Source organism: Plecotus auritus (genome assembly GCF_963455305.1).
Source record: "Plecotus auritus genome assembly, chromosome: 4".
In the NCBI taxonomy this organism is placed as follows: domain Eukaryota; kingdom Metazoa; phylum Chordata; class Mammalia; order Chiroptera; family Vespertilionidae; genus Plecotus; species Plecotus auritus.
In genome coordinates, this window is record NC_137775.1 from 164,783,287 (window position 1) to 164,808,492 (window position 25,206).

General features: G+C 38.3%; 2 protein-coding genes across 3 annotated transcripts in view; both read left to right on the forward strand.

The window, feature by feature from the left end:
• The window catches only part of LOC308246119 (uncharacterized protein), a 202,033-nt gene extending 197,065 nt beyond the window's left edge, over positions 1-4,968 (forward strand). The window contains exon 6 of the mRNA XM_080664072.1: positions 3,164-4,968. Within this exon, the coding sequence (XP_080520198.1) occupies positions 3,164-3,292 (129 nt within the window). The 3' untranslated portion in view covers positions 3,293-4,968. The remainder of the gene's footprint in view (positions 1-3,163) is intronic.
• A 3,298-nt stretch (positions 4,969-8,266) lies between these two features.
• On the forward strand, positions 8,267-12,280 carry LOC308246582 (guanine nucleotide-binding protein G(I)/G(S)/G(O) subunit gamma-11). 2 transcript variants are annotated; one of them, XM_080664993.1, is made up of 3 exons: positions 8,267-8,422; positions 8,800-8,950; positions 11,840-12,280. In XM_080664993.1, exons 2-3 carry the CDS (start codon positions 8,855-8,857, stop codon positions 11,963-11,965), a joined length of 222 nt encoding a protein of 73 aa, XP_080521119.1. In that variant the 5' UTR covers positions 8,267-8,422; positions 8,800-8,854; the 3' UTR covers positions 11,966-12,280. The 2 variants fall into 2 exon arrangements, with proteins under 2 accessions (XP_080521119.1, XP_080521120.1); XM_080664994.1 differs by having other exon boundaries at positions 8,287-8,422; positions 8,824-8,950.
• The last annotated feature ends 12,926 nt before the right edge of the window (positions 12,281-25,206 follow it).

The window sequence follows — 25,206 nt, forward strand, 5'->3', positions numbered from 1 at the left end:
TGATTTAGGTTCTAAATCAAAGAATTGGCAAACTATTTTCCATGTTCCAAATCCAGACGTTGCCTGTTTTTTACATGACTACTAAGTTAAAAATGTTTTTACATTTTTAGAGTTGTTAAAAAGAAAAGAAAAGAAAAGAATATGAGACAGTGACCATATTTTAGCTAAGCAATAAAATAAAGTAATGCATATTGGCCTTTTGTTTTTATCTTTCTAAATTGAGAAGCTTCTCTTTATTTGATGCAATGCTTTGATATTGTTCAAATACCCTTAACCAAGAAGTCATCACTTCTAGTACTATCATAGCCAGTAAGGAATGAGTACATTCTATTCCTTCTTTAGAAGTAGAAATTATTCAAGCACAAGAACTCCCGGTTCCTCCCAAAAACATCTGACAGGTCTTGGAAATGGTTATCAAGAACTCTCTGCCATTAAAGGAGAATAAATGGCAAAGGCATAAAAGTTTCCATGGAGTTTAGAAAATGTAGATATGTATTTTAGATTTGTTCATTTTAGGAAAGTTAGTATAAACAAAAACTCCTTCACAAGTGTAGTGATAAAAGTACATTTTATGTATTTTTTTAAAAAACTAATTTTATCAGGCCAAAGTGAAAAAAGGAGTGTATTATCTTTATACTGTGTTCAATACTCTTACTCCCAATAAAAATAAGAATTTTTGCTTTTTTGATGTTTACAATTGTCTCACATTTCCCTGTTGCCCTTCCCATAGAGGCAAAACATATTTTGCTAGAAAGATAAAATTAAATTTATAGACAGCAGAAAAGCTTGGAGCATAACCAAAAAGTTCAAATCGTTATCTTTATAATTTCAGGAATATAGAATAAAATTTTGGAGGAAAGGAGAGTTATTTTTTCTTCTTTACTTAAAACACCCAAAAGGTTTTTATTATTTATATATTCAGGATTGTGGTTTTGTAGGCAATTTGACTGTCTTCATGTTTATTATTCACTTGTGGCAAGTTCACCTAGGAATTTTTACTTGTAGTAAACAGTGCATACATCACCATCTGTCAGGTTTTAGGTTCCTTTTTCTGTTATTTAACATCTTCTTGCTCTTAGAAGTCAAACTAATATAATCTGAGACTGCCACACACACACACACACACACACACACACACACACACACACACACACACACACACACCACGGAACCTCCAGGTCCTGAACCCGGCACTCTGACGCAGGATGACATAGTGTCATTACAGTATGGCTCAGTGGATGGGCTCTGGAACTATATCTCTGGTTCAGATTCTGACTCCAGGACTTACTCCCTGTGTAACACTCGCCTAAGTTAGCTAACTTACCTGTGCCTCTGTTTCTTCTTCTGTAAAATGGGCATAGTGACAATACCACATGCAGAGGGCAATTGGGAGGAATAAGTGGGATAATACATACAACATTCTGCGTGCAATGCCTAGCATATGGCAGGTACTTTCTACCCTTATTATTTTTTGAATTGCTATTAACATCTATGAACCAGACTGGTCCATAATATGCCTTAACCTGTTTTGTTGTCAAGGCTGCAGTATGGTCAGTCAGCCAACTCTGCAGCCAGTTCCTAAAGCTGAGAGATTTGCAATGATTATAAGTCAGTGCAATAGGCAGACTAAAGATAATCTTTGGAGTGATGGCTAAAAATAGCTAGCATTTAACTGAGCATCTTAGTATGCCAGCTAGCGTTGCTCTTGCTATTTCATAGAGGAAGTAACTGAACCTGAACTAAGATACAAAGTTGGTCAGAGGGCAGAGCCAAAATTCAAACCTGGAGTGGCCTGAATCCATTGTGAATGCTTTCCACATACCTATAACTCTGAATTAAGCCATATACACTGATAAGAAGCCGCGCTGAAATAATTTCAAACACATACGTTCACATAGGGATCCTAGCCAGACACTGTCAAACGCCTGCATTAGGACAGCAACTTAAACCTCTGTTCCTGACTTCTGGCTGCAGCCAATGAGCTGGTGTTAGGAGGAGAGGAAAAGAAAAGTGAATTTAAATCTCAATTTTGAAATTTTGAGGAAAAAACCAAAGTGAATCTAAAGGACTGTATATTTCAAAAGTGTTTACAAACTCCACATTTCATTCTATGAAGGAGCCACCTAATGGATGCCTTGCCCCAGTTAGAAATGATTTGTTCTGCTATGTAAATAATGAGTTTGCAGAGTTGTAATCTTATGACTAATGTTGCTTGGAATCTGTGTATAAATTTGGCATAAAGATTTTATTTAAAAAAAACAGCAACAAAATTGGTTACATAACTTATGAAATGACCACTTAATGGACTGCCAAAAATCAAGTTTTTTGTGTTAATGTCTTGAATGATATATTAAGTGAAAACAAAGCAAGTTGAAAGTTAAACAAATGAATACCTTGTTCCCATATGTGCCTATCAATGTACACACACACACACACACTTATATTTACATATGTATAAAACATTGCCTCTCCCTAAAAGGTATGTTAAATGGTACATTAGCGGGCTCTGACTGAGTCCCTTATGAAGCCTGATTCTTCATAACGGTGCAGATGAACAAGGAGCAAGCTCATAAACGAAACAACTTATTCAGTTCAGCGAATATTTATTTACTGAGCACCAACTAAATGTAGGTTCTGCTCTACATGCCTGGGATACATGTGAACAAATCAGCCAAAGGTGCCGGAGCCTTTGGAGTTCACCTTCAGGTACAGTGTCATGATCAATCACTGTAGATAGGATTAAAAAGAAATTATCTGTGTATACTTCTGAGATTCCAGCAGGGGTGATAAGCCTGGAATTCAACAATTATTCATTCCCTCCCACTTTTACAGGTCACATTTTTGGAGTGAGGAAAAATATTTCATTAATATTCCCTCTGGTGACATTCTTGACTTGTGTTGCCAGCTGTGTTCTGATCTCTGTGTCTGCTGGGAACGCTTAGCTGGAGTGTGGCCAGCTGTTTATTCGCTGCCAGGAGATACCCAGGAGGGCAGGGGAGGGAGCGGCTATTTCCTCTTCTCTTCTAAAAAGTACATAAGTGTGGACAGAAAGCAGAATCACATTAGGAAGATAGAACACACAGAAATTAGTATCATAACTACATTCTTGGATTCTGCAGTATTGTATATTAAACCAAATGATCTCTTTCTGCTTTCCTTCAAGGTTTCCCAATGCTGTGAAGACTTGCGGGAGTACGTCCTACAAAATGCTGCCAATGATCCACTGCTGAAGGGTGTCCCAGATGACAAAAACCCCTACAAAGAGATCAAGGGAGGCTGTGTGATTTCATAAAGAAACAAAACTAAAAATCCCTGGAATATCTTGAGCTTTCATGACAACATTCATTTTTCATCATATGTCATAGTATCATTAAGCATGTGAATGAATTTTAAAATTCATTAATATAAATCTTTAATGAAAATTGGCATGTGATAATGTTAAGTCTATGTTTTACTATGTTTATTTAGCACAGGGTCTAATGCATAATTGACAATAACGTTGATTGACCCCTTTCTTTAACAGTAACTACTGTGTTCTATGAATGAGTCTGTATTTTGTTGGTTGCCAGCATATAGTTACTGTTTTGTGTTTCTTCAGTTCCTTTTCAACATTCATAATAACCCATCTGGAAATTTCATGGTTAGACTTATATAATTTTTTTCAACCTTTCTCTTGCTTACTGAATTGGGAAGTCTATTCTTTTGATTCATCAGACTGATCTTTGCCGAATGTGTCCTGTGACGATTGTTGTTGATGTTTTGTTTTCCGTTTCTCTCCATCTTTCACCCCCCAGTGAGCAGTGATGGTTTTAACATTAACCTCTTCCTCCATTCTTACCAGTTCGAGTTGTCATCAATGATGTGACTTTCCCCTGGAATGCCAACTGGATCGAGGGTTCAGTGTAAGGTCACAGGGCACCGTAGGTGTAACCAGCACCAGAATGAGAATGATGAGAAGCCAGACAGCTCGGGCTCTGGCTCTCAGCTGCCTAACTGACTTTGGATAAATGACATAAGCTGAGTCTCAGTTTCTTCTACTGTAGAATAAGGAGAGAAATGGTGCTATCCCCTTTGTCATGGGGATTAACTGTGATACTAGGGTGACTATAGCACTTAGCATATCGCCTGGCATATAGTAAGACCCAATAGGTGTTAGTTTATTACTGGGAAAGGAACTGGACTACATGCATAGCATCCCCATGATAACTCTCACCAGTCCCATCCTTTTTTCTGGAGCAGTGTAAAGGCAAGACGATAGAAAAGTAGCTATCCGCATCCTCCTGCTAGTCGATTTCCTCCTGCCTACGCCAGACCTCACTACCTTTGCGCTGCTGACTAATGCCTCTGCTTCTGTAACAAGTGGCAAGTATTAATAGATAACTAGATAACTATTTTTGCTGCGAGTATTTCCTTGTTGCGCTCACATTTACAGTGCTATTTTTGTAATAGATTAGAAATGCTAATTATACTTTTAAAAAGATAAGAATTAGCTATTATTTTTTCTGAAAGAGATCTATTATTATATGAATATTTAAAATTGCTAGAGCAAAGATGAATCTATGGAAGAAAGCCTTATAAATGTCCTCTATTATTGTTAACCCTATAAACTTCCTGTTGTTAACACACCTAAACATTAAGTAATCCCTGACATGACTCCCCATCTTCCATCTCCTAGAGTTTAGTCCTAGAATCCCTCCACCTGAAATGTTCCTCCGCTCCATCTCATTTCAGCCTTTTGAAATCCTATTTCTCTTCTGAAGCTTAATGAAAATTATCTCCTCTGTCCCTCACTCTATTCCAAGAGCAATGTGTATTGTGTATCTCTTAAGTCACTTTACATTACTGTGCTTTCTCTTCTTATAGCTTGTATGGCTGTCTTAATTTCAATAACATATTGTAAATTTCCCAAGCCGGAAATTCTGTTCATCTGTGTAACTGCTATATCAACTAATAAAGTCTCTAAAATTTAATTGACTTAAGTGTTTAATTTAAGGATAATTCAGAATCTTAGTGGCTTACTACTTAAATCGGCAGTAGGGTAGAATTCCTATTGCTTAAAAATACAGATTGTCAGTGGGATTTTGAGTAAGATAAAAATCATAGGAAGGAAGAATAGAGAAAGATGGTCCAGGCAGAAGGAAATGAAACCATGGCTGTCCCACAGCCCACACAACGACAAGTGGCAGTAAATTATTTTTTTTCCCCCAGAAGTTGTTATTTCAGGGACACTAAATTATATGGAATTAGGTAAAACTAAAGGAAAACAAAAAATACTCCAGGCATAGCCTTAGCATTTGGCTGTTCAACAAAACTACCTGATATCACTAGTGAGAATGGGCAAAGTGACATACTTTCTATATCATTTGAGATACTAGCCCTTTCACGGCGTTTTCTATACATAGGTAAGTTTAAGTTTTAGTAAGAAAAAAAAAATCACTGTTATTTTCATTGGGATTGATGGATGTGAACCACATTTTAAAACAAGGCTAATATCAAACTTCCAAATCTCCTAAAAACATGTGAGGGAAACTATAAACCAAGTAATGAGAATGACCAATGATATGCAATGAAAATTAAAGTCTTGTATGAACATAATTGATGAAAGAAATAATTTTGATACCACAAATTGTTAGTTGTTAAGGTAACTGGAGCATCAGATTTCCCAGTGTCTCCATCTAGAAAAGGAGTCTTATGGGTCAGTTCATGTGATAGTTATGATACATTGAACCCAATGTCAAATGAGCCAAGAATGCACGAAATGTATGTTCAATACTTTCCTTAAAGAAACCATCATTTTAATAGCCTAAACAATCACGACTTACTTTATAAATTTTAGAGGAGTATAATTTGGGCGCTAACTACATTTATTTACCCTAACAAAATAAGAGGCAAAGAGAATCTATGTCTTGTAAAGGTCATAAGATAAAAAAAGAACCCTGATCTTTTTTAAATTCAAGTTAATATAAAATCAACTCTAATATAACTGCCCTCAAATTTTTATGATTTTCTTTATATGAATTTTTAACAACATACTTAATACATCAGAAAAATAATCAAAGAATTGTTTTTTTTTCTTTTTTTGCATTCCAAGGTAAATATTTCATGGCCTTTGCTCTTTTATACTTTAAAAGTAAAAATAACCACATGGTTAATATTATTTTTATTAAGCAGATTTCCTTTTTAAAAATTTTATGGGACCAAAGATTTTTTTAAATTTTTAAATTACAGTTGACATACAATCTTGTATAAGTTTCAGGGGTATAACAGTGATTAGACATTTATATAACTTTCAAAGTGATCACCTCAATAAGTCTAGTACCCATCTACACAATACATAATTATTACAATTTTATTGACTATTTTCTCTATGCTGTACTTTACATCTCTCTGACTGCTTTTTATGACTGGCAGCTTCTTTAAAACATTTGTCAACAAATGGTGGGATAATAAAAGTTTATTTCTGATTATACCTGTCATTTTCACTGCAGAATGGTTTCTACACGTATTACTTTGCACACTAACTTTGATTAGGGATAACACATAAAATATATGTAAAATGTTAAAAGCACATTTAGATACAACTGATATGGCTTTTACATTTGTTTATCAAAAAATTTTTGCTGATAGAATAGGGACTACATACTGTGTGTGTGTGTGTGTGTGTGTGTGTGTGTGTGTGTTGAAGCATTTCTATCATTTTACCATTTAAAACCAAACAACAAAACATTTTTCAGAAGACTGTGTGATCATGGGACTTCAGCATTTTCCAATTCCTTTTAATTCAATCCATTTACTTAAATATGATATTGCATATGAATTACTTGATAAGAATAAAACCTTTTAAAATAAACTAATATATATATACTTAATCTCTAATTTAAGTCTCAAAACACTGTGGAAGAAGTTAAAGAACCACGATGGATTTATAAATATTTTGCACTGTGCAACTAGATGATTTCACTGGAAAGAAATTTCCAGACCAAAATAACTCTATTTTTATGATTTGGAACAGACATACTGACATTCGTTTACTTAACCAATTTATTTCATTTGGATGCTGCTGCTTATTTAATTTAGGCCACATTAACTACTTTCACTAACTTATTTAAGCTATTTTTAACCAACCTTTTAAATTTAAACAATGGGGAATCCAAAAAAAAAAAAAAATGCATGAGTTCTTTAAACATGAGTTTTTGTCTTGGCTCACAGCTCACCCACCGGGAACACGCCATCAGCTGACCTAACTTCTTTGAGTCAGGGAGATCCTGGAATGTGTGGTATTTCTAATACAGAAAAAGAATCTCCCAACATTTTCTACATTTATCAGATGTAGAGACATAAACACAATTAGAAAGGGAACATACTTTAGCTAATTCACCTCTCCCCTGCCCCATCACATATTTTACAAATTAAGAAAACCAGAATCAGAGAGGGTGTGGGAGTAACCTTTCCAGTGATGGCCAGTGTCAGAGCTGAAACTAGAATCCAGGAGTACTCAGCAAGTAGATTATTGTTTTTTGGACAAAAAAACCCCCACAAAAACAACTTTGCTTACAAAATGAGGAGTGACTATGGCTGCCTCAGTCCAGGTACCCTGAAATCATTCACTTAATGCCTCCACTCTTAACTTGAATTAGACTCAGGAAGCAGTAGGTAATCCCCGGAGAGAAAGGGAAACATCTGACTGCTTGGGAAGATTTCTCACATTCATGCTTTATTTTTCTTCTAATTTTTAAAGCATCACTAACAAGGTTTTAGTTTATAGTCCAAGGGAAAGTTTTTATTGCAGACAAACATTTTTCACATCCGTCACTTTCCCTGGCTTTACAAAGTGGCAGCTAGAGGAATACTGCTTTCCAGAAAGTGGAGAAACCAACACTTTGTGAATCAGGAATTCAAAATCCTTGGTGTCAAGTGTCACCCACATGTTGGGAGATGTAGTGGAAGAAATCTTTTGGGGGAGAACGGGAACATTAAGATTCTTGCTCTCTCTTCTGGTATCATCCACTTATCCTTCAGTCATTACCAAACACTCCCCAATACAAACCTCTGCTAACAAGAATGCAGATAATTATTTAATGTCAGAAAATGCCCCTGCAAATTGTAATTTAATAGTCATACCCTGGTCCCCCTTTGATCCCCAAATGTGTAAGTGCTTCCCAGTTCCTTAACACACTGGATGGCGAGACATCAACCGCTGTGGAGGGTGTTTCAGAGATCACAGCCCGGTCCCATTGTCCATCTGGGACTTCTCTCCAGCGTCCCCAGTTCCCCCGATGAATGTGCGCTTGTAACTGGGAAAAGGAACGCGCGCGCTGTATCTTTTTGAAACTCCTGGAGAAGCGAAGAGCTGTTATTTCCTGCAGGGTAGTGTCCCCCTTTCTTGCTTCACAGACAAAGCCCGGATATGACTTGGGAAAGGGTAAGAAAGAAAAAAAAAAAAAAAAAAGGAACAAAAAGTAAAACTTTTGTTTTTTCTCCAGGGGTTAGCGCGCAACCCAACCCTTGGGCCCCAGCCCAGGCCGGTCCCCCGAGGGCGAGGTGGGGTCGGGAATCAGGCCCGGGGCCCTTGGGCTGAACCCTCCCGGGCTCCCTGGGACAGGCCTCCTGGGTTTTGGGGCTTGGCGAGTGCGATCAGGGGTTTTAAGCTCTCGGGACGCTGGGCAGGGCTGGCGTGAGGGGCCGGGCGAGGCCGCTGCGCGCTCCACGCGGGGACCACCGCGCGGGGGGCGGTCCCGTCCAGCGGGCGGGCGGGGGGCGGGGGCGCGCAGTTATTTTGGGACGCGCCCTGGTTTATAGCATTTCCAGCTGCTCCACTTCCAGAGCTGCCCCTGGGCCCAGCTCTGGGGCGAAGATGCCGGCCCTGCACATCGAAGATTTGCCAGAAAAGGAAAAGCTGAAGATGGAAGTTGAGCAACTTCGCAAAGAAGTGAAGTTGCAGAGACAACAGGTAAATTGGCCGCCCCAGGTTATTTCCTTCTCCGAGGGTCAGCCTCTCCTGGTTTGGTGCAGTGAAACAAGGAGGTGGTGGTGGTCGTGTGTGTGTGTGTGTGTGTGTGTGTGTGTGTGTGTGTGTGTGTGTGTGTGTGTGTGTGTGTGTGTGGTTTTGCTGTTGTTTTTGTTTTGTTTTTGCAGCTGGAAGTAGGGCTTTGGTGACGCCTGGGAACTGCCAGTTGATGTGGAAATCCTAGGAGGTAAAGGAGAGAGCAGGGATCCGATGAGTAATTTAAAGCCAAATGTCAGAACATCTGAGGCGCCTAGACTGGGGAAACAGACAAGAAAGTTTGCCTGCTGTTAGACAGTTGGTTTTAAAAACTCAAGCTGTAGGAAGAAGACAGATGGCTGCTTATACTTCCTTGATCTTTTTCGTCATGGGAAGAATGGTATCTGAAAGGCTTTATAAATCACAATTTAAAGTCTTGAATTACCTAGTTTTGAATTTCACAGGGCTCTTTCCAGAGGTGTTCAGTGAACAGCCCATTGGGGCTTGGAAGCAAAACATTACAATGTCCATATGTATTTGTGACTCTCATCCCTTTGTAATGCCCAGTTTATAAGTAATGAACGAATGAGTAGTAATCGGTTTACTTATAAATACTTACACATATACTGAGATGCTATAAAAATACTGCTGTGTTGAAAGGGGAAAAAAAAAACCAGTTACCTGACACAATGAATAGGCTTGTTTCTTGAAAATTTAAGGGACCCATTTGGTGGATGGCAAAGCCCAGTGGTAGAGCATGCGTTGACCCCTTAGTTTTTTCACACAATGAAACTTAAAGGTTACATATTAAACAGAGTTGCATATACTGAAGTAAAGCATTGTCCCAAAGCTGGAACAGCTTAATATCTAGTATCCCTATGCAGAAGTTTTAGGGGGAAAAGAAACAAATATCTTCCAGTTATTTAAAGCTTCAACTTAGAAGTTGGGCAGGGCCTCGGTGCAGCTGACTGTGGAAATATTCATTAGCAGGTCCTCCCTGCCAGTTCCCCAACATCCACGTCTAGGGCACACCCTGCTAAGTCAGCTTCCCAACTTCAGAAACTCCAATTGTATGCCAGAGGGAGAGAAAATTTCCAGGATAGCCTTAGGCCCTAAGGCTTAGGGGATTGAGGGAGAGGCACTGACATCCTGATATTAATATTCAAACATATTTTATAATGCACTTTGAATTACAGAGTATTAGTGCTAGACATACACTGTGGCTCATTCAACCCTCTTACTTTAAAGAATTTAAAAAAACCCCCACAAACTTGAATCCCGATGGGGCCCCAGAGCTAATGATAGGACAGTTACTGGAACACAGTCTTCTGATGCCCGTTGGTTATTCTGTCAATCAGTTGTTCATGTCGGAGCTATGTGCTCTGCTCCGGCCAAGGGCACCAAATTCACAGGCTGGACTCCGGCTCCAGCTAATGGTTGTTCAAACATATCCTCTTCACGGTGGAAAGAAACGCACTCAAGGAGTGCTTTGGCTATTACAGATCTCTTTGGAAACCTGATGAAGAAGCCTCCTTAAGAACAGATGCAATTTAGGGGAACTTGAATCTTATCCATAAATTTATCTGGGACCATAGACCCCACGTTATGGATACTTGCACCTCACTTTTGAGAATTCAGTGTCAGCAAGGATGGAGAGCAAATGTTACCTGAGAGAATGGTACTTGAAAAGGTTTTATTTTTGCCACATTTTAAGCCAGATAACTACATCACCTACTTTTAAATTTTGGAGCAGTGGCCTCCACCCTGGTGTGCAAAGAGTCTTTGGTATATGGCTGTAAAATATTAAAATTTATATTTTTGGTTAGTTTTTAATCTCTATTTTTAAATAATTTCCAGATTATGTTTTATAATTATGAATGATGTATGGACACAGTAGTATCTGCATTTATTTCTAAGTAAATGATTATATACATTTTGGGATACACATGCAAACATGTTTTAGTGGTCACCATTAAAACAGTATGAAGATTAGTAACTAAAAATTTAGTGGGAATATTTTTGTCTAGTCTTAGGTGGTCTCCTCTGGAATTTTGCTTGAGTTCTATAATTTTTGCTTCTAATTTCTTACTAGTAATAGAGACCTTCATTTAGACACGAATCCTTATCCTTTCCTTTTAAGTACTTTTTAAAAACTCACTCTTGCAACCTGTCTCTTAAGGATAGACTTTTTAAGGAAACTATTTAATCCTCTCTCCATTTCAGATAAAGTTTTTAAATGATTACATACACACAAGAATCTGAGGTTAGCATAATAAGTCTCAGGCAAGTCTTTTATTATGGCCATGGCTCTCAAGCAACTAACAGGAAGGAATTCTGAGCAGAGACATAATGGGGTGACTGGGCAACTTCAGCCTTTTCCCGAGTCAGACGTTCAGTGTTTCTATCATTTTGTGAAATTGCAGAATGTGGCACACACCCATCATAAATGAGAATGTTGGCAGGTATACCCCAAAACATTTGGGAGTGTGCTACTACACCTGTTCATTAGCATGGAAAATTGAAAGCACATTTTGGTTTAGTTCCTAAAATACTGTGGACACGTCATTAACTGCATTTTAGCGGAGGAAGGAAATTATGTGAGTCACGATGGATAGAAATTGCTGAGGATAATTTATTTAATACAGTGACTCTCTAACATTCTAACCCATAGTTAGAAATATATTTTACATAGATTGTATCATTTATTACATTATATATGCTCTGTGCTGTACTCTAATATTTTTAGTCTCACAGTAAATGCTGGTCATACCCAATTATATTAATTTCACTAAAAGGTGGTGATACAGTTTGAACAATCCTGACCTAATTCATTCTTCCCCCTCCTCCCCCTTTAAGGTGTCTAAATGTTCTGAAGAAATAAAAAACTACATTGAAGAACGTTCTGGAGAGGACCCTTTGGTGAAAGGCATTCCAGAAGACAAGAATCCCTTTAAAGAAAAAGGCAGCTGCATTATTTCATAAGTAACTCTGGGGAGAAACTTTATCCTCAGTGGAAGAACTAGCTTATTTTAGTTTTCCGAAATAAAACCGACATGCCTTTTAAAGAAGGAAAAACTAAAAAGCGGACTTTCTCAAGCACTTAGATAGATACGGTTTTGTATAAAAGCTATGTGCTTCTCATCTTTGCTCACTCCCCACCCTCTTTAAGGGGTCAGAGAGTATCAAATGTACAATTATGGAAATAAGGACATTACTTGCGCATGACTCACCTCTTTCAGTATATTGCTTGATGCCTCAAATAAAGTGTTATCGCTGGAAAATGAGTGTTGGCAATTTAAGAAGGCTTTTTTTTTTTTCATTCACTTTAGTATTTCTCCCCATACAGTTTGGGTGTTTGGGACATGTATCCAAAGATGAGATGGCTTGATAGATCAGGTCTCCAATCCAGTTCTTTCTGCTTCAGACCTATCGAGAGTTTTACATTGCTGTGTTCGGACTTCTGCAATGTGTTGGAACATTCACTGTGTGGGAACTGGGGGAACAGAATCGCTAACGTTGACAGGAGTCAGATTATCTGAGTCAGGAAGGAACCAGGCCAAACCACAACTGCACCAGCACTTCCTCAGTTTATCATCACACAGATCTTGTTCAAAGTGTTCCTGTCCTGGTGGCCTTGGGCAAGTGAGCGGGTTGGGGATCATGAGGGGCACCCTCGGCCAGCTCCCTATGTTCACCCTCAGGGCACTGCATCTCCCACGTGGTCTCCAGCTCTTGGGCATAGCAACCCTCCAGCTGTGTGGCATTGGCACAGACACATGGCTCTGTACCCTGACCTGCCAGCCTTTCCCAGCAGCCCTGAGTCAAGCACGCCTCTTTTCCTTCTCCTCCAAAGGCACCCGTTCATCTGTTGCCCCTTTCTAAAAGTAGCTTGCCTTTTTCCTCATGGACTTGTAGGAATTCCTCATCTAATTTTGATCAATCATCCTTTGTCAATAATAGGTGTTGCAGATACCTGTTCACAGTGGCTCACAGCTGCAGCGGTGTTAGCCAGAGTATGTGGTCTGGTTGAATCCTTTGTGAGGGCAACTGCAGGTTGGACCACAAAGAAAAGGACCTTTCCTCTTTTCTTTGAGCATTTTACTCCCTCTTTGTCTAATTTTTGGATGCAAATTGCTCCAAGTTTGAACCAGAAGAAAGATGACCAAAACCCTTGCAAGTTAGCTTCAGCTCAAATGGCCTTCGTTACTAATTCGCCCAGCAATTTTAAATGCGGAGCCAGAAGCCCAGGTTTCTCCTGGCTGAGGCCTTTTCGCCTGCTTAGATGCACAGGTGTATCTTATCAAGCCAGAGAGGGTCATGTGAGCTCTAGCAGCTTCCTAAAGCACATTAGCACCCTCCCTTTGAAATGACTTTCCTTTCCCTCCCTACAAGAGAACAGGATACCCCTGCGGCATTTGAAAGAGTGGGTTTGAGAGAAGGGACCATTTCCGGCCGTTTCCTGCCTTTTTCCCAGTGCTGACGTCAACTGGAATTACTAAGGGCCCCAGGATAATTTTAGCCCAAAGCATCATCTACTCCAAGGTGAGCTTAAGAATAGTAAACACGTATTTCTCCAACAGCGATAGAACAATTAGTATTTGGGATGGGTTTCTACTATTAGTCATTTAACATTTAGGTGGCAGAGGATTTCAGTACCTTGGTGCTTTTTGAGTTTTATTTGAATGAGCTGTTTCATTTCTTTAAAGTCTCAAAGTTTTCTCCGGTTGCACAAAAAAGCCAACGTCATTTCTGGTTCTTGGTAAAACAGATTAAATCACGTGCTTCCCTCCTGGAGGGCCAAGTTAATACATGTATCTCCTAACTTTTTTGAGAGTTGAGGATTACAAGGCAGTACCCTGGATTTCCAGTAGCCACTATCCATTCATGTGCATCTCCAAGTCCCAGTTTTTGTTTTTCATGTACTTTCAATCATTTGACAAATTAGCCCACTTCTGGTTTTTCCTTAACAAATAGCCAAGTTATTTATACTAGATCTAATTCTATTCTCTTTCTATTTCATCATAGTAACTCAGCAGACCTAGAGAAATGTGATAAAATCATTTTGATTTTCTACTAAAAACTTACTGGCTTGCATTATGAAGAAAATGAAAAAAATATGGTAACTATACATTTGGGTATATTACAAAAGGAACCTTTAGTAAGTGGGGATTTAAGTGAAATTTAAATCATATGTTCAGTTTCTGCCTAGTATACACATTAAGTTTGAAATCACTTGGTAACTGATAAAATAGTTACTATGCTTTGTATATTGAGACTTAGATTCTATGAACTCAAATTAACAAAATTGGCTTTTCTATTTCTAGGCATAATCTATAGTACCAGCTCACCCATTCTTGGTATTTTAAAGAAATTTATTTTATATGTTGCATGCAAGCTGATATCTCCTTATTGTCTAAATTTGTGTTTCCTTGATTTCCTGTGATTTTTACAGTCAGATTTTCTTGTACCTTTGATCACTTGCACCCATTTCACCCACCCCCAACGTCCTGCCTATAGTAATCATCACTCTGTATCTATGAATTTGGTTTTCTTTTTTTATTTTATTTTATTTTTTTTGGTAAGTGAAATCACACAATATTTGTCTTTTCTGTCTGACTTAATTGACTTAGTTTAGCATAATGTCCTCAAGGTCCATTCATGCTGTTGCAATCAATGGCAAGATTTCCTTCTTTTGTTATGGCTGAATAATATTCCATTGTGTGTGTGTGTGTGTGTGTGTGTGTGTGTGTGTGTGTGTGTGTGTGTATATATATATATATATATATATATATATATATAATATTTATCCATTTATCCACCGAGGAACATTTAGTTTCCATATTTTGGCTTTTGTAAATAATGCTGCAATGGACATGGGGGTGCATATATCTTTTCAAGTTAATGTTTTTGTTTTTTTGTTTTTCTGATTCTCAGAAATGAAATTAAATTGCTGGATCACCTGGTAGTTCTGTTTTTAATTTTTGGTGCAACTCTATGCTGTTTTCCATAGTAACTGCACCAACTTAAGTTCCTACCAATAGTGCACAGGGATTCTCTTTTCTCCAAATCCTCACCAACAGTTGTTATTTCTTGTCTCTTTAATAATAGCCATAACAGCCATAATAACATCATAACCTAACAATGTAATAGCTATAGCAAGTGTGAGGTGATATCTCATTGTGGTTTTGATTTGCATTTCCCTGATAGTTAGTGAGGTTAAGCACCTTTTATGTGCCTATTTTTGTCTGTGTTTATTTGTTTAAAGAAACATTGGAAGGTCATACAGGAGACTGATAAAAATTGCTACCTGTTAGGGCCAATTTTTGGTGTAACCAGGTGGGAAAGAATGAGATTGAGATTTCTCATGGTATATCTTTCTATATAGTTTTTATTTTTGGAACCTGGGAATATATTATCTGGTTTTAAAAGTAAAATTAATTTCAAAATAAAAAATAGAAGCAAAATTTATAGTGGTATGTTTAGGCTTTGGAGAGTAAGTATATTTTGGTATTAAATAATCAGAAATAAGTTTGTATAATCAACATGCTTTGACGAGTAGTATATTTTTGTCTCTTAAGCTTATCCTACAAAGTAAAACAAAGATATTGAGTCAGTAATAGTTATATTTTATCATTATCCCCTCTGAGTCTGAGAAGGATGATAATTGAGAAGAAATAAACCCCTATTTTGAATATCAGTCTAGAACAGTGGTCAGCAAACTGCAGCTTGCGAGCCACATGCGGCTCTTTGGCCCCTTGAGTGTGGCTCTTCCACAAAATACCACGGCCTGGGCGAGTCTATTTTGAAGAAGTGGCGTTAGAGGAAGTTTAAGTTTAAAAAATTTGGCTCTCAAAAGAAATTTCAATCGTTGTTCTGTTGATATTTGGCTCTGTTGACTAATGAGTTTGCCAACCACTGGTCTAGAAGAACAGCGACTACTGAGAAGTTATCTTTGGTTTATAATAGAGAGGAGTGGGATGGTGACAGAAGAAAGGTGCTCTCTGGTTAGAATGAACCCTGACCCCCTACTCTGTGCATTGGGCTGTCCTAATGGGAAGAACATTCAACCACAAAAATATTTGGAGCTCTTTGTATGTACTAGGCACTCATTTAGTCTTAAAGGATACAGTGGTGGGTTAGACAAAGTCCTTAACATCATGGGTTTTATAGAAATGATAATAAATTAGAAATCAGTGGAGATAGAATATATTATGATATATAAGTTAGGATAAGTAGGAAAGTGGAGTCTTTTGGTATTTTTTGAGGATGATGATGATTATGGTGATGATGATAGCTTATACAAATGAGTTCCTTAATATTTGTCTGGTATTGAAGTAAGCTTTTTGCAAAGATTATGTCTTTTAATTCTCACAAGTACCTTATGTATGGGGTAAATAATTTACACAAAGTCATATAACTAGTGTAACTGGCAAAACAGAGACTTTGCCTTATACATTATGGAAAATTACCTCTCTTGTAGAAGCCAATGCATATGCAGAGTTAAAAGAACTATTAGCACAGCAATCTTCTGAAGTGGCTTTTGGCATAGATAGGTAAAATAAGTCAGCTGCTATAGCCTTAGAAAATTTTAGCCCTAGTGTATGACATAGAACTTTATAGTAACATTTTAGTTGTTGGTTGGTTGATTTTCTTTCATCACAGCCTAATACAACAATTTTAACCTATAACAAGTAGGTAAATGTTGCTTTCATAATAAAAATCATATTATGAATCAATTATTATAACAGTGATAAACTTTAATTATATATCAAATAGCTTTTGCTCATTTGCTGAATAATATACTCTCTCAGATTAGTGCCAGAATTTTATCTGATAGAAGCTACATGAATGATGATAGAATGCCTAGAAGAAATAATTGCGACTCTGTAAGGACTTTCTGGGAAATATCGAAATGATTAAGTGACAGTCAGCCCCAGAGACATGCCTAAAGTTACTAACCAATCTTTTCTAATAAGTGATCAAGCTTAATCTCTGTAAAAACCTATATGTTAAATCTAATAAGCATAGCCATAGGCTTTAGCTGTGTCATCTCAGCCTTTTCTTACAGTCAACCTGAGGCATATGATGTTAATGACCTACACCACAGAGTTGGTTTTGGAATTAACGGGCCTGATTACCGAGGCTATGAGTAGAGCTCTTTAAATCCATAAAAAGTCCTTGTGTATTGGCAATGAACACCTTCAAATCCCTTTTGGAAGTAATCAGATTAAATAGAGATACATGAAAAATATATCTATTCTATAGAATCGGTATATTTAGTCAAACTTTCACATTCTCTTTGGTACTGTGTAGGGAAGTAAGGAAAGGGAGTTGGTCTTGCTTTACTGAGTGTTTTGCAATTAAACAAATTGAAAACGTAATCTAAAAACTCTAATACTGATGTAGTTCATTGATTGCTTAAAATATTCAAAGGTCATTGTTGCTAAATGTTTCCTCTTTATAACTAAAGTGTTAATGAGGAGCACCACAACATGGGTGTGCATACTCTTTAATTGCCAATATCCAGACTCCCCTTTTCTCTTTTTTAATTTTAATTAAACTTTGAAAGATTGTATGCAATTGGACTTTCAGCTGATTCTTATTTACATATATTATTTTAATATAAGAGCACATATAAGATATAATAAATTAATATTTATTAACATTTGGGTTTTCAATTTGGGGCAGGGAGTAATTTAGACATTTAAAAACCATTTGTTTTAATTTGATTCAACAAATGGACTAGGAGTCTGTAAACATGACAGTCTATGGACAAGTTCAGCCAATATTTTTCCTCATTCTAGGAACTGGCAGTCGAAACAAATGGTAGTGACATTAATCAAGTCCTATTAATTAAGCTGATTTTATGTACAAAGTATAAGTGGATTAAGTGTTTGAGAAAAGGAAGGGTAATAAGTGAACAAATAATGAAAGACTAGGACATTTCTACTTTTTTTTATGGGAACATTTCATGGTAGGAGATGTAGTAGCTTAAGTGAAAGAAAATAATTTGTGAAATATTAAATGAAGAGGACGAAATTTCACTTACTGAGAGGAGCTTGGCAAACCAAAAAAGCACTTACCAAGTTTATGTAACAAGAGCAGAAGAAACCTATAGGTAATGGGGTCTATTGCCTTTAGTAAAAAGTCTTTGAAATGCTTATTCAGCTGTTGTGGGTAACAGATTACCCCAAATTCAATGATTTAGAACAATGCATTTGTTATTGCTTATGAGTCGGCCAGTCATTTTATCTGGGATTGGCTCTGTTGATCTTGGCTGGTTTCACAATTCATCTGCAGTCCCTTGATGGATCAGCTGGAGGCTGACTTGTTAGCTGGGTACTGGCTCAAAGTTAACTGGGGCAAAGTTGGCGACTGGGTTCTTTCATCTTTTAACAGTCTCGCCTGGACTTATTCTCATAGGGTAGCAGGGTTCTGAGAAGAGAGTGGAAGCATAAATGGTATCTTAAGGCCTAGAGAAATAACACACCATCCCTTCCACCGCATTCATTTGTAGAAAGCAAGACACAAGGCCAACCCAGATTCAAAGGGAGGGAAACTATATGCCCCCTCTAGAGTGAGGGAACTGCCAAGTCACATGGCAATAGGCATAGATACAAAGAAGGGTGGAAAGGTGGGGACATTTTACAATCTATCCACACCATTGGATGAGGATTTTGGTTTCAACCTTAGGCGGTGGAAGCCAATAGGAATAAGCTAGGGATAGGTGAGAAAAGAAGCTTCATTAGGATGAAGACTCTGATGCTACTGACAAACTGTGGGGATGGTCAGGACACATACAGTAATTCACAAAGGTGGGAGGGGTGCATTAGAATCTGTTGTGAGAAGAAAAGCATCAAGATGAATGTGAGAGTTCCATATCGTGAAAAACCTTCACAATTAGTATGGCAAAGTTGAATTGCACCTAAGAGAGAAGGAGCAGCCTCTTGAAATTAACTAACTCAGTTTATTGACACCTCAAGTTCTGGAAAGCAGAAGACCGCGGGTTCTGATTATACCCTTTTCACATGTTGTAGAATAGAACGGATTCCTGCAGCTGGATCACCTCTTCACGTAGAACTCATTTTCAAGAGAGCCAGACTCTGTGAAGTCACAAGCTTTTATTTCTGTCCCCAACACTGATCAGCCAGTCTGGTGAGGGTAAAAGCTATAATAAGCCAATCCTGCCAATATTTCAGAAACTGATCATATTGTACCGCTCTTTGCTCACTCCCTGGGGCAGCCTGCCATTTTTTTTCCTAATCTTTTTCTAGCATTCTACCTTAGATGGCTGAGATGAGGGAGATGTCCAGAGAATTTGGGTTTGCTATTTAATTTATTCCTCACCTCCCAAATTTGCTTGTGTTTTAATTGCTTTGAACATTCTGTCTGAACGTGGTCTTTAGAGAGAGTCCTGTTGATATTTCTTTGGGTGTATGTCTGTGTTGGAACTTCTATTCTTGGTATAGTACCTTTCTCTTTGAGAGTAATCCTAACCAGTATTTCTGAGGTTTCTGATTTCTTTTACAATGCCAAAAGTTTCTCACATAATTCCTCATCCTTTGCCATAGCTGAAGGGGTGCAGGTTATCTGGAAAGGAAGGAGTTAGTGAATACTCTTTGATTAATGAGTAACACAATCCCAAATCTGAGGGCACGCGTAGCATGAGCTTAGAGTATGACACAGCCTCGGTGCATCCATTGACTTGGTAGCTGACCCTGGAAATATATGATTCTTTTATCCATTTTAGAAGGACATTTCCCAAGTCATTAGCATGCATTTGTATAAACTGAAAAAAAAAGATGGGTGTGTAAGGTTATGCATTTGTCATAAATTGGAAGGAATATAGGCATTTTTATAAATGTATTTTCCTTGGGGTCATAAATCACAATGATACACTAGATCAGGGATTGTCAAACTTTTTCTGTAAAGAACCAAATAGTAAATATTTTAGCCTCTGCAGGCCTGTGCTATCTCTGTAGCAACTATTCCAATATGAAAGCAGCCACAGACTATAAAATACATAAACGAATAGCTGCAGTTGTGTTCCAGTAAAACCATTTTTATAAAAAATAAGCAGCAGGCTGGATTTGGCTCACAGGCTCCTGCTCTACACCAGTGCTTTCAAACTGAGTGTTAATACCCATTAATGGTCAATATAGTGGAATGTTACCAATATTTTAAGTACAATGTCAGCATATATTCCATATAGTAAAGGGTATTTGTCTTATAAATATATGAGTTCAAGTCAACATGTAAAATTAATATTTTGTTGGTTGCAGTCAGTAAAAGCTGATGTAGAGTGTTAGAGCTGGAAGTTCAACATTTGATAGTATATAGTGAAGACATTAACCTTGTCCAAAGAGAAGTCTTGGTCTTTCCCTGCCTCCTCTGGAAGGTCGTCTCTAAGCCCTGTGTCCTGTTTGACAAGAGTGTCCTGAGGACTTGGGCTAGGATCAAAAGTAGTGCATTGTGACTTATGGTGAGTCTTTGAGTCATGTGGTATCAGCTTGACCTGTGCGGAAACTGGAGACTGAAGCCGGCCACCATGGAGTCCCAGTAAAGAGTTTGGACACCAAGGCTTCAGTGAATTTCCCTGTTTCCACGCATATTGTAACACATTGTTTCTGAGAGCGTGGTGTTGTCCATGACACCACTGAGAGGGCAACTGATAACTCTGTCCTTGGAACTTTCCTGGACTCTGCCCTGTGCATCACTTCCCGTGGCTGATTTTAATGTCTCAGCTGTAATGAACTGTCATGGCAATCAAAATGGCTTTCAGGGAGCTTTGCGAGTCATCCTAGCCAATTAGTGACTCTCAGGGTGGTCTTGAGGACCCCTGGGCTTGTCACTGGTAGCAGAAGTGAAGGGGACTTGGGGAACTGTGTCCTTCTAACCTCTACCATGAGGAAACCATGGGCCTGTGGCATTTATAAAGGTTGTGCTGCAAATTAGTGGCTAAGTCACAAGGAGAGTAGCCGGTGTGCAGTCTCCTTATTTAGAAGCTTCTTCCTACTCCTGTACCTATTTCTGCTTCTTGCTAACATTTGTTGAGTTTATCTGACTTTGTGCTATGGGCTTTGTACATGGTGATTCTTTGATGTTCACAAGGACCCTATAAAAGTTAGACAAGGATTATCACCATTTTACTGCAACAAAACTGAGATGTGGGTAGTTAGGTACATTTCCCAGGTTCATACTGGCTTTAAATGATAAAACCAGGATTTGAAGCGGAGAGTCTGATTCCACTTGAATCTCATTTTCTCTTTGCTTAATATTGTTTTCTTAGATGTTATACATTCCATTCTCTAGTGAAGCTAATTTTAATTCCTTTCATGCAAATCCATCAGGTTATCTGGCATATATGTGTATAATAAAGTTCACCGTATAGATCTTTTGCATTCCCCTCAGTACATGGCATAATTAACCTTTAATAAGTAGAGGTTGATAATGGGTGAGAATAAAAGAGATAGGACACTGGGTTAGAGTCCTATGCACCTTCTTGACTTTCTGCATTGTTGACATATTTGTTTTCTTCTGCATCTTTTTCTCCTCTTTTTCCTCTCCCTTCTCTTTTCTCCTTTTCTTCCCTCGTCTACCTCTTTTTCTTCTCCCCTCCTCCTCTTTTACCTCCTCCTCTTCCTTCTTCTCAAAGCCTGAATAGACTAATCTCAGCTTCCTTTAACTCTTAAAAACTGAGTTAAGCCAAAATTGCAGTTGAATGTAGTTTTTGGTTGGACTTTGCTTGAATAGATTTTTGCTATAATAGTTCCCTAACAGGGTTTTACTGCCGTTTACTACACGATGGAATCCAAATTTATCTTTTTTTCCCCAGACACTTAAGAGTCAGCATATCTAGAAAATGAAGTCTGAGATTAAGAAGCAATGAAAAAATAGGCGCACCTAAAACTGAAATCAAAAGACTCTTCTGGCTATGTATTTCATAATTCAGGCCATTTAAAGTTTTTAAATAAAAATCTCCCTTTTGAATTGTATTTTCTCCTTTTTGAAATGTTTTTATTTTCTTTTTTCAAACCCTGATTACAGATTACAGATGAGGAGACTCACCAGTGAGAGTAAGAAAGATGTTTTCATATTCCTCGTGTATTCAATATTCTAGGAAAAGCTGGATTCAGGGGGATGAATAAACCGTAATTGATAAGCATAACACTTTTGGGGTGGCAAACACACAGTACAATATACAGATGATGTATTATAGAAATTGTATACCTGAAAACTATATAATTTCATTAATCAATGTCACCACAATAAGTTCTACTAAAAAACACTAATAGTGACTTCTAATTGTATGGTCCTTTGATGTTTTCTGTGCCCCATCACATTACTTCGTTGGATCCTGAGAGGTAGGCAATATAAGTATCCAACTTCATGTGATGTTGTGATTTATATTAAGAAATATAAATGTGGTCTTTGTGCCTGTCCATTTTTGGCCTAGAGCTCTTAAAACCTTTGGAAATTTCCTAAGTGAGGAGAGCCTCAAAGGGGAGGCAGTCACCTGCTAACTTTGCTTCTTCCTTGATGATATCAGAGACCTGGACTCCACCCTTCCCTTTACTCTCCTGCCAACTTCTAAAATAATGAGATGATTCTGAACACGTCAACCTTAGGTTTCTCAAACTCCTAACCCAGGTGATTACAATGGTAGTTGCACTCATCCTACTATTGCACTGTGCCGTGCTACTTTATGCTGTGCCATTTAAAGTGTTAAAATACTAGTATTTTTGTTGGTATATTAGCAATTTGGGGTATTAATAATTTCTATTTTGAGCTATGCCCAGAGAGTATTAAAAACTGTGTACAAAATGTCAGTAAACTTTTTAATGCAAAATGAACCTATGGTGTTAGAAGTTAAGACTGTGGTTGCTCTGAGGTGTGTGGTGTGACAAAAGGGAATAGGAAATGGCTTCTGGGATGCTGGTAAGGTTTTGGTGTTGCGTGAAGTCCCTAAATATACAATTGTGTTTGCTTTGTGAAAATTCTTTGTGCTGTCTACTCTTGTGATATATACACTTTTGCTACCACATGGAAGATATTCTGATTCCTTTTTCCCCTGTGAAGCTGTCTAGTGATATTTTTCTGTTTTAATTCTAATCCCCCAGGTTACTGATGAGTGAGCCTATTATATTTTAGTCACTTGTAGTTCCCCCCAAGGCCAGTTTGTCCTGCACTTTCTGAGGTTCATGATAGAATCTTAAAAAGTGTGTGTATGTGTGTTGGGGGTGGGGGAGACAATGGAGAATAGGAGAGTGTGTGGTAGGGGGTTGTGGGAGTAGAAGACAGTAATGAAAGGTTGGAGGTCAGTACCTCATCCAATTCCCAGATCATCTCTGCAGGCTGATTACTGATGCACTTCACTCCCCTTCGCTTCTTATTCTAAGCCTGACAAATTGTCAGGGACCTGACCCCTGCTGCTCTTAGATGATTTATTTAAACAAGGACTCTTTTTCTGGATCATCTGAGCCAGAAGGTCAAAAGCACTTCAGGCCTGGACCCTGACCCTCTTTCAGGGAGCAGCACCCTGGGGCAGACTGTAGAATATAATGACACCCACGTCTTGCTTTGTGATAAATTGCCAACTTAAATATCAAACTATCAGTATTATCCATTTGCTTTGGTATTGCAGTTGCTACTGTGTTTCATTATCTTCCCTTTCTCTTTACTTCTGTCAGCACTGTTTTATCTTAAAATTCTTTCATCTTCAATCACAAACTTGTGAATTTACTAAGCCTCCATCTCTCCCTCTCCCTTGTATAAATCCTGATATTTGTCCACATCTGCCTTCATGGTCCCTCCACTTTACTGAACTCCACCACCCCCCCCCCCCCACCCCACCACCACCACCATTCTGGTTTTCTTTGCCTCTATACAGCCTGGATCAGATATTCAGCATTTTAACATCATACTTGTATCACTTCGATGTCAAATCATTTCACACTATCCTTGAAGAGTTTGACAAAAATCACTCCGCTCGCCTGTTGTTAGGTCCTGGGGGAAGCTGAGGCCTGTGTGTGAATTCCTGAGACTTACTTTCTCAAGGTCAATCTACACAACTCATCCCTCCAGCCCACTCACATATCACCTCCTGCCACTATTCTCTGAGTCTTTTCTTCATTTCCCCAAAGTTCTTCTCATAGGGCACTTCTGTATGTAGCCGATATGATTCACTCAATGAATTGGAGTTTACAAGGTAAATGAGGAAAGGACCTCGAGTTGGGCATGTTGTCTCTGGTACTGTCATTCCAGCATCCTTCTGTCCAAGCCTTGCTCTCCAGTCCCCCTTCAACATTTCTCCTGCCCTTCCTCTATTTTCTTTCTATTCCACCTCCAAATTCCAGTTAATTTTGAATGAAAATTAGCCATGGTAGTCTGGAGTTTATTTGCTCCCAGGATGTTGACTAGGTATGGAGAAAACCCTCCTAACCTTGTCTAGGCCCTTTGCTGCCTGGGGCTTGTTTTCCTGGTCACTGTTACCTCTCTTTTTTCTCTTGAGCTCTCCACTGCCTCCGTTAACCATCTTTCTCTTTTCTGTTCATCAGTTCAGCGTTCTTCAAGCCTGCCCTCTTGCTGACAATTTTCCTACCCTTTTACTCAGCAAAAAGGTTTGAAATATCAGATGTGCACTATCTCCCTTTTTCTCCTTCTACATGAGAAAGTGTCCAATGCTCACCTTTCTTTCTTGGTCTCTTTCTTTTCTGATGAAGAAACAAATATTTTCTTTTTCTTTCTTTCTTAAAATTATTTTCGTTTTTATTATTTTGCCAAGCCTACCTCCTTGAGCTCTTGTACCCCGGCATCTCCTGGGATGTAAGTCTACACGTTATGCTATATACCTTAGATTTTCTAATTTCCACCCTTGATTGGTTTCCTCTTTTCTGTCTAAAAAGATGACTTGCACTTTCCACCCAAATCAATAATAACAACAACAATTATAACAATAAAGCCAAAGGAGAAAGTTTCCCTTGTTCCTGCCCCCTGTGGGAGCAATGCGGCCCATGCTTTCATTCACGTTTGTTTCCACTTCGTAGAGCACTGCCTGCATCGTTTGCCGGACTCCATTCCTCGCAATTACTCATTCTTTGAAATCTCTCAATCTCACATCCCTTCCCTTCTCACTAACTTTCTCCGCATGGCTTTCCAACTGTCAAATCTAGTGCATTTAAATTCTCCTTCACTTTTGACCTTCTCTCTCATTGGAAGCTGCT

Bases quoted from the DNA above. Each gene is read 5' to 3' on its own strand.
- LOC308246582 (XM_080664993.1), top strand. From the start codon at position 8,855: ATGCCGGCCCTGCACATCGAAGATTTGCCAGAAAAGGAAAAGCTGAAG. The intron at 8,951-11,839 runs GTAAATTGGCCG...TCCCCCTTTAAG, and splicing joins TGAAGTTGCAGAGACAACAG to GTGTCTAAATGTTCTGAAGA.